General features: G+C 39.1%; 1 protein-coding gene across 2 annotated transcripts; it reads left to right on the top strand.

Annotated features, from left to right (window-relative positions):
• Positions 1-1,740: 1,740 nt before the first annotated feature.
• On the top strand, positions 1,741-12,713 carry LOC106169313 (ADP-ribosyl cyclase/cyclic ADP-ribose hydrolase 2). 2 transcript variants are annotated; one of them, XM_087018152.1, is made up of 9 exons: positions 1,741-2,005; positions 3,002-3,137; positions 3,609-3,836; positions 4,398-4,480; positions 4,745-4,837; positions 4,980-5,066; positions 5,208-5,271; positions 9,854-10,288; positions 11,403-12,713. In XM_087018152.1, the coding sequence occupies exons 1-8, from the start codon at positions 1,821-1,823 to the stop codon at positions 9,857-9,859; spliced, it is 882 nt and encodes a 293-aa protein (XP_086874278.1). In that variant the 5' UTR covers positions 1,741-1,820; the 3' UTR covers positions 9,860-10,288; positions 11,403-12,713. The 2 variants fall into 2 exon arrangements, with proteins under 2 accessions (XP_086874278.1, XP_086874276.1); XM_087018150.1 differs by lacking the exons at positions 9,854-10,288; positions 11,403-12,713 and having other exon boundaries at positions 1,742-2,005; positions 5,208-5,445.
• Positions 12,714-13,489: the final 776 nt, after the last annotated feature.

The raw sequence follows: 13,489 nt of genomic DNA, 5'->3' as shown, positions 1-13,489 counted from the left end.
CTGTGTTTCACTGTGGCTTCCACAGAGGTAAAGAAATGTCTGTTAAATTAAAAAGATACCGCCAAATATCACCAAATTTACACAAAATTAGCATAAGGGTGTGCTCATTAAAGGTTACGTGTCTAACAGCGTGTGTGACCACCGTGTACTGAAATTACCTCTTGTAGGCGGCGCGTCAAGCCTTCACTAAGGGTAACAACACTGTTTAGTGAGATATTGCCCCATTATTCTTAAAGGATTTGGCGGTGTTGATCCAGATTATATAGGGATTGGTTCTCTTTTGCACTGAATACTCTAATTTTCGCCGGTATCTTGTATTTTCTGAACAATTTATCATGTAAGTTATAGTATCTGTAATAGAAAGCATCGTTTAGAACTGTTTACACCGATGACGTGATCATTTGTAAATAAGAGTACATGGAATTGGGGTAGGACAACCTTTTTGACCAATGTTATTTTACACCACTGTCCCTATTTCTCTCTATATATAGTTCATTCCCAAATTGTTTCCCGAAAAACTGAAATGTAATGGACAATTGTATTAATTCTCCCCCACAAAATTTGTGTACTACTGTCAGGGAAATATAGTGTCGATTATCGTAGTACGTTTGTTTCTCAGTCTTTTCTGCCACCCTTTGCACCCCTTTGACATATACCTGTATATATCTAGTGGATAACATGTGTGTAATTTAGTGGTGACCTTAAACTCAGGATGGCCGAGCGCAATTTGCCATAGGGCATGGGTTCTCACTATATACTGTCAGTCAGACAGAGTGTCCATTTTTAATAAAGTTTAGTGTTTTCCACGTCCTTTTTCCCCTTTAGTATAAGTATTTGGTGTTACACAAGCATGTTTTCTTGGGCCTTTTGAAAAAAATTAATGGCCGCCATTGTCACATGGTTACGTATTTCAGACAAAAAAAAGAAGAAAACGCTCCTGAGCTGGGGTTGTGACACAAGGTCGAATTGAACTTGATCTGTTGGCCAACTCCCTGTTACCATCAACTGTTGATTGACTTGATTCAGCCCATGGATTACAGAGGAACTTACAGCTAGTCTTACGCCACTGTCTTTTACATCAAAACATGCTTTTTTTAAAGATTCCTTCTTTCCTCAACTGACAAACCGTGGCTTTGCATCCGCGAACCCCCCTTCAAATAATCCTGGATCCGCCCCTGAGAAAGATAACAAAGGCCTACTACTGGTGCACACCAATGTGGGAAATGTATCGGATGGACGAGATAAAAAAACCAAACTGTATTTGTATTTTGAGCCTTTCATATTTCCATTAGTCTTGATTCACCAGCAGTTGGGTGGTGGGGGCAGTTAAGCAGTTGAAACTGACTCCCAAAACTGCAGGAACGTGATGCTGTTTAATTTCGTTTAATTTCTATACCACATACTTTTTATATGACCAATTCAAACCATTCAACAGCCAGCAAATATTTCAAATATAAAGCAACATCGCGATTCATTTGTAGTCAGTGTTATTGTGGTCCGATGTAGTGATATTCGCATGTCTAACTTACTACTGGGTTACATATGAGCAAAGGACGTTAACTAGGAAGTCCATGGTTCAGGGCACGTGTAGTTACGTAATACGTCGCATACCATAGGCTTGTAGATCTACACATGTAGAAGTGCGTGTGTAATAAACGCGCGTTTCTTAATTCTCTACCTGTTTGTGTTTACGCGCAGTGCGTTGACATTTGGATGAGTGTGTTGCTTCTTGTTGTTTATCTTATCAACTAGTCCTTGGTGATTTATTTGGGTCCTGGGACCCCCATGTTATCAACGCAAACGTTCAGACTGAAAGCAAGATGTCTTCCGCTAAATGGGGCAGTGTATTAATATGCACTTGCCTTGCTTTCGTTTTTCTCTCACTGTGTCTCGTGTCCCAACCTACAGCGGCGAGTGCAGGGACTAACCGTCATATCAGGGAGATTTTTATCGGACAATGCTGGTACTACACGGAGTATATCGGTCAAAGTTTAGGCGAGAACGTGTAAGTGTGGATACATGCGTGTTGCTATTTCAGATCTACCGCCAACAGAATGCTGGTGTCAGACTTTAAAAAGCTTACTGAATGAAGGTTTGGGGATATACGTTTACTGGTTGTTCATCCGTGTACCTTAGTGTCGTGCACTGTATCTGAAGTCTGATCTTGGTTATCCATGTGGTATCTTGAGCCCTTATGACAACGGGATGGCGACCGCTTGATCAAAGAATTCTGGCTAACCCCCACCAAGAAGTTGTAAAGAGATCTTTACAACTTCTTGCCCCCACAAAGGAAAAGACTGTTCTATTCATGGTTTATTAACATTGATGAAGTGATATGACGTTGATTGCCGATATAAACAAAATCCCAATTCTATTGGGGACGAGAGTGGGGAAAATCAGTTCAACAAGTGTAACAGGTGCATTACAGCTTTAAGGAGAGGTCACTGCTCGTTTTCCGTTCCGAATAGCAATTTTTTTTACATCTTGGTAATAGCAAAGTAGAACTACTCATAGGCAAAATAGACAAAGGCATCCAGAGAAATAATTAAAGATTTTTTGTTTACGTATTTTGATAGAAGTATTTTCGACTTTGGTTCTCTTAGAGCGCATTTAGGACAAATTGATCCGCGGACTCACCGATCCGCGCACTAAATATGGCCGACTCATTTAAAAACAGCGCCCACTATAGTTACCTGATGGTCTCCCAGCCTCCAGATGGGCCGTTGCTGCAGGGGCCTTGCAGTTAAACCTCGGAGCCAATATCTAATCCGTTTAACGGCGCGCAGACGATCAAGAAACTAGCGGCATTGCTTTTTACTGGGGTCGGCCATATTTAGTTGACGAATCAGTCCGCGGATTTTCAGTTCTGAATGTACTCTTAAACAAGGCGAATATCCTTTTTTTCCACCCATAAAAATTTAAGCAAATCAATTTTCAATTATTCGAATTACATATTGGAATAAAACTCATGGGTGAAGAGTATTATTATTTTAATTTATAGTCAGAAGAACTGCACAGATCTTTGGGAGAAATTTTCCCATGCCTGGATGTACAAAGACCCGTGTAACGTTACAGTGGCGGACTATGAACCGTTTGTTAATGCAGCCACTGTTCCTGGAGAGGTCCCTACAAATAAGGTAAGTATTAGTGTTTGTTAAAACAACCACTGAACCTGAAAAGGTTCTTACAAATAGGCCCCATTCAGAATAGATGATCCGGGTACTTACTGATCCGCCGACTAAATATGGTTCAACCACAGTTCAAAAGCGATGCCCGACTCCACACGCGCCTTAAAACGGATTAAAGCTCTGCTCCGAGGTTTAATTGCTAGGCGGAGAGACCATCATGGAATTAGGGACGTTGCTTTTGAACTTTGGTCAGCAATATTTGGTCGGTGGATCAGTAAGTACTCGGATCATCCATTCTAATGTCATGTCAAAAAAGGAATACTCTTCAGCACTTCATTGTCTTTGTATCACAATAAGCGAATTGCACATTCAACTGATTTGTTTATTATCCAATCATAACGCGAAACGTCATAAAACGGTACCTACTGTATAAACGCTATATTTTCGTATCCATTCGTATTGTTTTTTTTTTCTCTGTAGGCGGTATTTTGGGAGGCCGCGTACACCCTAGCACACGATTATAGCGGCAATCGGCGCCGGTACGTGGCTTCTGCTGACATCCTGACTGGCTACCTGGGTAATCACGTGTTCGCCTGGTGTGGTCAGGAGGAGGAGCCAGGCATCAACTATGACCACTGTCCACTGGAAGAGGACTGTCCCATGTTCCAGGGCCAATATGGCGGAATGTGGACAGCCGTGTCGAAAGCAGTGAGAGCATTTGGTTTCAGCTACAAAAAAACAAGTCTTTTCTTTTAATCTCTTATATTGGACCCATTAACCTCTTATCTAGGATCCAGTATACTGGGTCCTAGCTCTAATTGACTGTGAATGTCGACAGGAATTTTTAATGAAAGGAGATGCAGTTTAAAATACGTATTTTTATTGCCATCTACATGTATAACAGATTCTTCCTTTATCGATGTTTTGATAGGTAAAAATCTGAACACACCAACAAACAAACCTTACCCTGACAAACTCCTTCGATGCCAAGATTAATTCTTATTCTGAAATTGCAATCGTATAATTCTGATCAGAAACCATTTAAAGATAAAGTTGCTCACAGTAGAAGTAACGTATATTTTAACCTATGATTTTTTTCATTGTGGACCATCTGTATATAGATTTCTCCTTATAATATTCTACGAATACTCTTTTCATTGAACTTTATTATGCTTTATTTATATAAAATGCTGCCACTTTAATAGACAATTGGAAACATTGAAATAAGATCATATGTTTATGGGGATTATTTGCATATTTTACCGAAAGTTTGCAGAGGTCTGTACTGGGGTAATTAAAATGATCCTCAATGGAACGACGGCTGAGACCAATGTGGCCTTCAACGAAATCAGGTACTACGATAAATTATCTCACTGGTACACGTGTAATCACATGGATTCAAAGCAGACATTTAAAGAAAATACTTCAGTAAATTTGTCTTTTAGTATTCTTTTTTTAGAAAACACGTTGGATGGTAAAAATTACAAGTTTCTATTTATTTCAATACTGATTAAAAGATATCCAAGGTTTCTACCAAAGGTTTCAATTAAAGTTTATAAACACTTGTCAACATGATAAGAAGGTATTATGAAACATGAAATTACTCTATTTATCAGCTATTTCAACCTGTTTGAACTTCCAAACCTTCCTAAGGCGAAAGTCACGCGATTCCAGCTCATGGTATTCCATGATGTTGGGAAAACGCACAAGTACGTACTGGTAAAGCATTACTCAAATTTTCATTAAGAACGTTTTCAAAAATTAATCAAAGGGGGTATTACTATGTTTTTATTTTTGCGTTATACATATTCAGCACAAACGTAAAATACATGAAACGATTAACATTTTCAGGGAAACGTGCAACAATGGCAGCATTCCCCTCCTTAAAAAACGTTTAGAAGAACTTGGATTCGAATATGACTGCATCGATGACCCAAGGTAAAGTGAGCTTATTAAAACAATAAAGAAAACGAAACGCTTTACAGGTCTTAAAGAGGTCGTTATTAAATTATTAAACTCAAGACAGTGCAATCTTTTAGCGCCTTACGTTAACTTAATAAAATATTTTTTAATTTCCAGCGCACTAAAGCACATTTTGTGTTTGGATGACATCAATTCAGCAGAATGTCAGTTCGCCTCCAAGGTACTTCGGCCAACATCCGCTTTAAATACCACAGGAGCAGGCCTCCAGACCCTGGTGTTTGGAGGCATATTAATCCTGTCTGTGTCCTGTCTGTGGTTATTTTATAACCATTTACGGAATCAACTGAGCTGACATGTGATTAAGTATTACCGATTAAAATCATGCAAAGCCAAATCCGATTTCATATTTAAATGCATACCAAAAACTAAAACGTTTTTTACCACTTATTACCCCCTTATAGTTTAATACTAAATCACAAGGCGTATGCCAGCATTAACATTACCTTAATAATACACTACTCACAATATCTGCACATAAATATCATTCAAAGCTGGAGTAGAGCTGTGAGAGAGCTAAAGCTAACACACAGTGTGTACAGACTAGATTTATCAGCTTGATCATAAGAACTAGCGATAATACAGCAATATACAAACTTTGAGCCTTGGACGTCTTTCGTTAATACAAAGCCAAAATAATTGAATTTATCAAAGTGAACAAAAAAAGAGATTTATGGAAAGATTGGATCATGCCCATTTTCGAACATGACCAGCACTTTCAGGCGATGAATAATCCCCATAGGTTTGAATCCCTACAGCAACATTACTTCTCCGGAATGGCAGTAACAAGAAAGCGGCACAGTTCTGGTGACGTTTGAGTGACCGGAGTATGTACATACAGTTTACTCAACAAAATATAGGCCTATATATTTGTATACACAGCCAAGAGAGGATTTATCATAAAAACGTGTTGATCTTTTTTTTTTTTTTTTCGAATTAATAAATTTAGTTTTATATGCATTTTTATCGATCAACTAAATATTTATTAAGAAGACCCGTTGAATAAATAAAGAGCGCCTTTACGTCACTAAAATATTTAACTGGAATCCGTATTAGAACAAGTAGGGTATGAATATTACCTTGAAATACAACAAGACTTTTTGTTGATGGATGGATCAACATCACACAATCATGTTATAGGCCTACAAAGAAAAGATTGAATCAAAACAGTAAATGGCCCTTTTATTGTCATCAAAGATGTTTACTCAGTTTCATTCAAAGAACGTTTCTCTTGAGATGGACCAACAACAAATTATTTCGTAACACAACATGAAAGAAAAATAGGACTGAAATTTTGAACATGAAAGAAATTTTCATAATCATCCTATAGTGCTGAGATGCGTTTGAAAATCAAGTTATTAAACAGTGCCATTGTCCAATAGACAGTGAGAATTTATTTGGTGTGACACAGTACAAAGTGCCGGGTTGGAAAGTTTGAAGACGACGGTTATCTAACCCTAGGATTTTCCGTATTTCGGATTTTTGCAGCCAAGTTAATTTCTTTTGAATCATGGGATGCGTATGGTCCCAATATTGAAGGATAAAGTCTGGTGTCACAAGGTACGAATGATTGCCTTTTCGTTTTGGTTCCCCCGGAATTTTGACGTTTGGACCTGGTTGCAGAGTTCCTGGACTTTGGCGCGAAGACGTTCCTTTCAAAACAGCCTCGATTAAGGGGTTGGCTTTGGCTGGACTGGCTTTAATTTCCGCCAGCAAAGCTGACAAGATGTAGTTCCGCGGTATTTCGTAATCAAAATAAGCCTTGTATCTTCCCGTCGAACGCGAAACAGTTGTGTTATACTATTTGTGACGTGCAGTGAGTTGCACTGAAGGCAATAACCATGATACAACATCGAAATCAACTGACGAGTCATCCAGGCACCATTAAACCACGATTCATAGTCTAGGTGCATATCATATGGTATGAGAAATGACAGCGTACCCCTGTGGAATGCGTTGAAACACTCATCAAAATCCCAGTTCAAGTTTACGGGTTGGTTTTTATTGACAAATTGTCTAACCATGTCTTGGTAACGCACGTAACCCACAGCAGGTTGGTAATACATAAGAAACTCCTCGAACCGCTGAAAAGGATTTGCAGCCATATTGGACCAAGGTTTCCAATTGACCTGTCCATCAGATCGAAGCGATAGGTCTAGGTCGTCGTCCATGAATATATAGTAGACATAACCGCCGTCTTTCATTTTGGCCGCTAAATTAACCGCGTGCTGAAGAAGCGCACTTCTACCGGAACCAGCCGATGTATTCGGGGCGTATATTTCTCCCGACCTATCTGCAAACGTCATCCAAATGACGTCGCGTTCTTTCGTTTCTTCTAAGCCTTCGATGATCCCCTTTGTTCGGCCCCCAATGAGATACACAAATCGCTTCTCAGTTGTCAGACTGTTATTCCTCGGTCGCACAACTGCGTACCTAAGCTCCAATGTGAACTCTACGGACTCTGGCAAGTCATCGTACTCGGTACCAATCCTAGGAGGCGCTCTTAACGGGTTTTGTTGACTGGCTTCCTTGACACCGATGAAGTTCACTAAAGAAGACTTACGCGTACTATGATTTATCCACAGAATCCGCAACATAGAACCAATCAAGAGGGTTGACAGGGCTACATATCTGACACTCTTAGAAGTCCACATAGTGGTTGAATATCGGTGCATCATGTCAGAACTCTAAAATCTGTCACCAAAATAATATGAAAGCAAAATACTCTTAGCTTTCTTCGGACGTTCAAATAATTATGAATACCCGTCTACTCTTTCTGAGCACTGTAAATACACGTGTATTCTAACTATTGAAGCAAGTGAGCCCAATTACATGTAGGCACAATAAAATAATAGCATAAATTGCCTTACCTCTGACCCCGACTCACTTATCATTGTTCTTGGAGATTTTAATACGGCCAACATGAAAAGTCATTTCCTACCGTCAATTTATCAAATTTTGACTAGAGGCAAAAATACATTGCATCACTGTATTGTGCTATTAAGGGGGCGTGCAAAGCACTGAAATGATCGCCCTTTGAAAACACTGATCACTGTTCAGTTTTACTAATGCCAACTTACAAGCAAACTTTCAAAGAGACTAAACCAAAATAAAAACAATGAAGGTTTTCAAGCAACGTGAATAACGGAGCGGAATATTTTCAAAAATTACACGGACATAGATAACGGTTTAAGCTACCGGTTTATTACTTTTGTGCAGAAATATGTTTACCCACAAAATAAGTAAAACAGTACAGTGCAATAAGAAAATACGCAAGCTCATTAAAGAGAAAGACATAACTTATGGTGAGAAAGATCAACACCATGACCAAAAGCCGGCCAAATGCCACCATATAGTTTCGAATAATATAACTTAGAGGAATAACAAAAGACATCGTTTCATCAGTGGCGGATTTAGAGGGGGGTGGGGGTCAGGGGGGTGCTGACCCCCCCTTCGGTTTCTGAAAAATTTGAGAAATATATTCCCCTCTTGAAATTAGAATTTTGACTAGCTGAAACATATAGTACAAAACCGTACCAAAGGGCACCGTTTTCCCTCCAAAACCCCAAAACAATTTCGGGGCCCTTAAGCAGGCCCCGAACCCCACGCCAAGGGAGCGATGGTCGACTTCGCATCCAAGGCCTATCGTCCTGGACCCCCTCTTCAAATAATCCTGGATCCGCCCTTGTAAGACTTCTAAGGAAAATTGCTGGCAGGGTTTTGAAGTACTAAATGGTGTTATTAAATCGGCGTTGAAACGTGATCGTAGGTACTCAGGCAGTGGTGTAAGTTAAGACGCCGCTTTTTCAGTTTTTACCCCATAATCGCAATAACGACGTCACCCGAAAGATGACATATGTGCAAATGTTAATTAATTTAGTCAATGAACAGTGGAGGTTTATCTATTACCCAAGGGAATGCATGTAAGGCAGTAAATAAGAAGTTTTGGGCGAAGGGTGACGATATCCTTAATGGAGAGAATTTTGTTTATCGGTTATCTGCAGCATGTCATATTAATAATCTATGGGGAAAATCAATAGAAATGGACATGATTAGTACGTAAAGCTAGAATTATATGTGGTTATAAATTTCCAGCATGAAAAATGAATAATAAAGTGCTATTAAAGTTGACATAGGGATACACTGTACTATCCGCAGCCGTCCAAGCAGCCTCTCAGAATTTATAGCATTGGCTTAAATGAAGCTATAATAGGCACATAGAATCTTTCATTCAATTCATTTTGAGCGTTTGTTCATCCCGAGCACACCAATTGTTCGTTTGTAGAATTTCCCCTGACGCTGAATTACCATACGGTCTATACACGAGATGCTTTGTTTGAAAGCAATGTTGATCGCTTTATGTTTACCAAGAGGTATGTATGTATTAGTATACTAAGAAAGTACAGATGGAAGTTACGACTAGTTATTATTATTATTATTATTATTATTATTATTATTATTATTATTATATGTTAGGCCTATTTATGATTCAATGATTGATGTGACGGGTATCAGCTAGTTTATTCAATTACTAATCAATAAAAAGACAGTTAACAGTTTACTTCTTTCTGATTTCAGGTCACTGTTATTTGAAGACAGTAATACAACCAAATATATTTAAACTATTTTGCTTCTATTTCTATTTCCAGTTTTGACCATAAAATTTACTTCGAAATCACTGTTATTTGAAGACAGTAATACAACCAAATATATTTAAACTATTTTGCTTCTATTTCTATTTCCAGTTTTGACCATAAAATTTACTTCGAAATCCGATTATTATGACATTGGAATAGCGGATTTAACCGGTGTAACTTCGTTTACATTCGACGTGAAAACATGTGAGGCGATTGCACTTTATCTGTGTGGCGTCAACATCTATTTCGAATGTGTGCTCACATACTCGTGGATACTTCGCAATGATGTCACTGACCTATACATTGGCTATCCCAGTGACCCCATATCACAAAACACGCCAAATATTCTTGACTGCGGATCATTTAGGGCGTTTTGGATTAGTTGGGATAAAGGTTACATCCAGTTAGGAGCTGGTCGAGATATCGGAAAGGAAACAATCCTGATGCACAGCATAGACCATGCTGCCACAAGTGACGTAAAAGTTTTAGAAGTGAGAGCAGGAGTAAATGGGTCCGCAGAATGGGATATCACCCCGTCAAATCGTGAGTAAATAAACAAAGTGGTATCTTTAATTAGCGGTGCGACACAACATGTTTCAGTCGTCTTTATGCCTGTACCATCAATACTCCTTATAGATTGTTTAAAAACATAGAAAACTTGACATTTAATGTGCATTATTTTTCCAAATCATTTTCTTCTATTTTTTCCTTTTTGTCTGACAAATGAAAACTAGGCTATACTGAAGAGGTTAGTGTCAAGTTATCTCTGAAGCTCAGGGTGGGATTTTCATGTTTGTAAAATAAGTTCCCTCTTACAATTGGTAAGCAGTCGGTTTCCAAAATATTCCTGAATTTGACATGGTTCAGGTTTTCATCGATGACTACATGTACCTCAGGTGTTTTTGGCTCCAACGTGAATTCCACTCCAATTGCTGATCCTGTCACCGCCCCCAGTCACTCAAGAAGTTTCGCTTCGTCGTAGGCCCTTTCAGGATGTTTGTGTTCATTAATTTAATTTAATCACCTTGGCTGTACAGATGAAACTTGGCCTTAAAAGTGAAAGAAAAATGGTTTCAGTGTTGTGCCCGGAAATTCTGATGGCTCCAAACTTAAAGGTCAAATAGACGACAATGTTTTGTTCACAGTGGTTTCCACAGTGGTCTTCTGATAAACTGACCTACTAAAACTAGTCTAGCCTTTGCAAAAGGGCCTTGAAAAACGTTTTCTTGAGGCAAATATGAGGCAAAAAGAGAGGATAATGACTTTAAAAAATTAATTTACAATCTTGCAAGCATTTCACACGTCGAATTATTTTGCAGTTATTTCTTTGCAGTTATTTCTTATAAAATGATATGATTATGAAATGTTCGTTGATTAAATGTTGAAACTGTTGTTAAGTATATAGTTTCTTTATAATTACGTGAAATATTTTTGCCTTTTACCCGTCAAATCCGCCCACGTAGTCTAGATACAGAAGCATGAGCTGACGTTTTCGTAATTATGACAGAATTGACATTTACTGGTGTCTCTGATATTTTGGGGTTACTCAAATATCACAATATCAACCTACACACCGCACATCTGTGTACAACAACATCAAATAGGTTGAGGACAACCTTCTGGAAGCATAATACTTTATATGTTTCAAATGTTTCAGAGACACGGAGAAAAGCATTCTTTCGCAAGCATCCATTTTGTGACCCTATAGCTGAAATATTGGCCAATCTGACCACACACGACAAGGAACACTGTGCTCATGAGTGTCTGAGCAATCTTCGTTGTAACTCATTCAACATTGATCAGAGCCCGGAAGAAGGCACTGGTCTTTACCGATGTCAGCTGAAAGCAACCTATTTAGGTGTTCCCCATCCCCAAGCGAGTGCACTCCCTGTCGATCGCTGGGAGATGATATTCAACTAACTATAGCAAGACCGACTTGAAGACGTCACTATATGACGTCATATTGCCACAGGGGACTGACGTCACATACCCAAAACAAGCTGATTCAACCCAAAGGCAGATCTAGTTCGATTAATACACATCTGTCAACGCTAACAAATCTTCGTCTTCTTGTATTATACTTTGGGCCAATGGAATGGATAATATTTCATTATAGCGTATGCCGTATCCATAAGAATCCATCATATACCAAGTACTGAACACAGTTGCTTTAATTTGATTACTTTTCCGCTTGATAGACTAAAGATGAATTTATGAAAACGTATATGGGCGTAGAACTTGTGGAAATCAGAACTCGGAACTGTCGACAACATGGCTCTAATTATAAAATATTCGAATGATATACCACAACATGTATACCAGATCCTGGCCGCACGGTTATGGTATTAAAATAGCATCTAGCCCACCCCACGCTCATATACCAATTATATTCGACATTGTTGTGAAATATGATTGAAACGCCACTCACTGGCTCTGTTACTTGTAAACGTAACGGATTTGCCACTAAGAATAATTATTTTATTGTCAGAACAATGAGTATTGTTTTTTTTTTTTTGTAATTGCTTATGTACGTGTGTCAAGAAGATGATCGAACATGGCCAGTGTATTGTACTGCATTACACCATATGAAAAATTAATGGAAAAAGTTGCTAATATGTTTTTTTATTCTAAATAATGTATTATACGTGAATATAAATACATTGCGTGGTGAAATTGCTGCCACAGCAAGTATATTTACTCCGTGTAAGTAAACATTTGTCGGCAAAACCTTAATTCGGGAAAGTCGCTTTGGTCAAAAGACATGCATCGCCTGGGAGTGGTGTGGCTTTGTATTCTGTCTCTAAAAGGTATGTGTTTGCTTCAGACATTGTTGTTAGAACTGCTGTATCAGTTCAACATAAAAACAGTGGGCAGGGCCGTAGCCTGAGCAAAATGCCAGGGGGGCAGTAAGCGGACGTGAGGGGGCTTAGCCCCCGAGGGGGGAGGGGGTGTCCCCCTACCAGTGTGGAAAATTCTAAATCCCAGGGGGGGCAGCTGCCCCCCCTGCCCCCCGGAGGCTACGGCCCTGGTAGGGCTAATTTTGTCACCTATATGTATGATTTGTATTTAGTCCAAACCACTGAATATTCAAAACCCACGTTGTTGAAGATGGAGACAGGACTCACTGAAGTTTAAACTGTCGTCCGTTATTGAATATGGGTTTCTCTACGAGGTCCGTATTTTAAGGGGGGTATATTGATGCGACGGACAGTAACAGAAATAACAAAACACTTTAAGTTTCGGTGAACATGATAAAGCTCACATTGGGCATTGAACAAGAATATTAAATGCATTCAAAATTTAACACAAAAGAGTAGGCCTATAATTGAAACATTGTAATACATCAATTTAACCGGTATCGAGTATTTCGTTTACAAATTCTGACCTTTCCAGTTTCATCCTTAAGGATAACTACGAACACTGATATACCTAGTGCAACTGCTTTAGTGGACTTAATCGACGTGTCTTGGGCGACATTTGAGGTTAAAGCATGCCCCCAAGTCGCTGTACGTGTGTGTAAGGTAGTCCTCAGGAGCACGACGCACATTTGCGCAGACGGATACATGTGGATGATTGGAACAGGGGGAAACAGCAAGACAACTCTTTCTAGCCCTTTCGGCGTTAACCAGAGCGCTGACACTCCGAACGTCCTTGACTGTAACCTCCCTAAATCCTTTTGGATCAAATGGGAGGGAAGAGACATCCAGTTTGGGATAGGTCGCGTTATAGGACAGCAGTTAATGC

This window comes from Lingula anatina, chromosome 7 (assembly GCF_051362555.1).
Source record: "Lingula anatina isolate TDL-2025a chromosome 7, LinAna3.0, whole genome shotgun sequence".
NCBI classification, from domain to species: Eukaryota; Metazoa; Brachiopoda; class Lingulata; order Lingulida; family Lingulidae; genus Lingula; species Lingula anatina.
The sequence above is the reverse complement of the archived record's forward strand: the minus strand, read 5'-3'. Positions and strand labels throughout refer to the sequence as shown.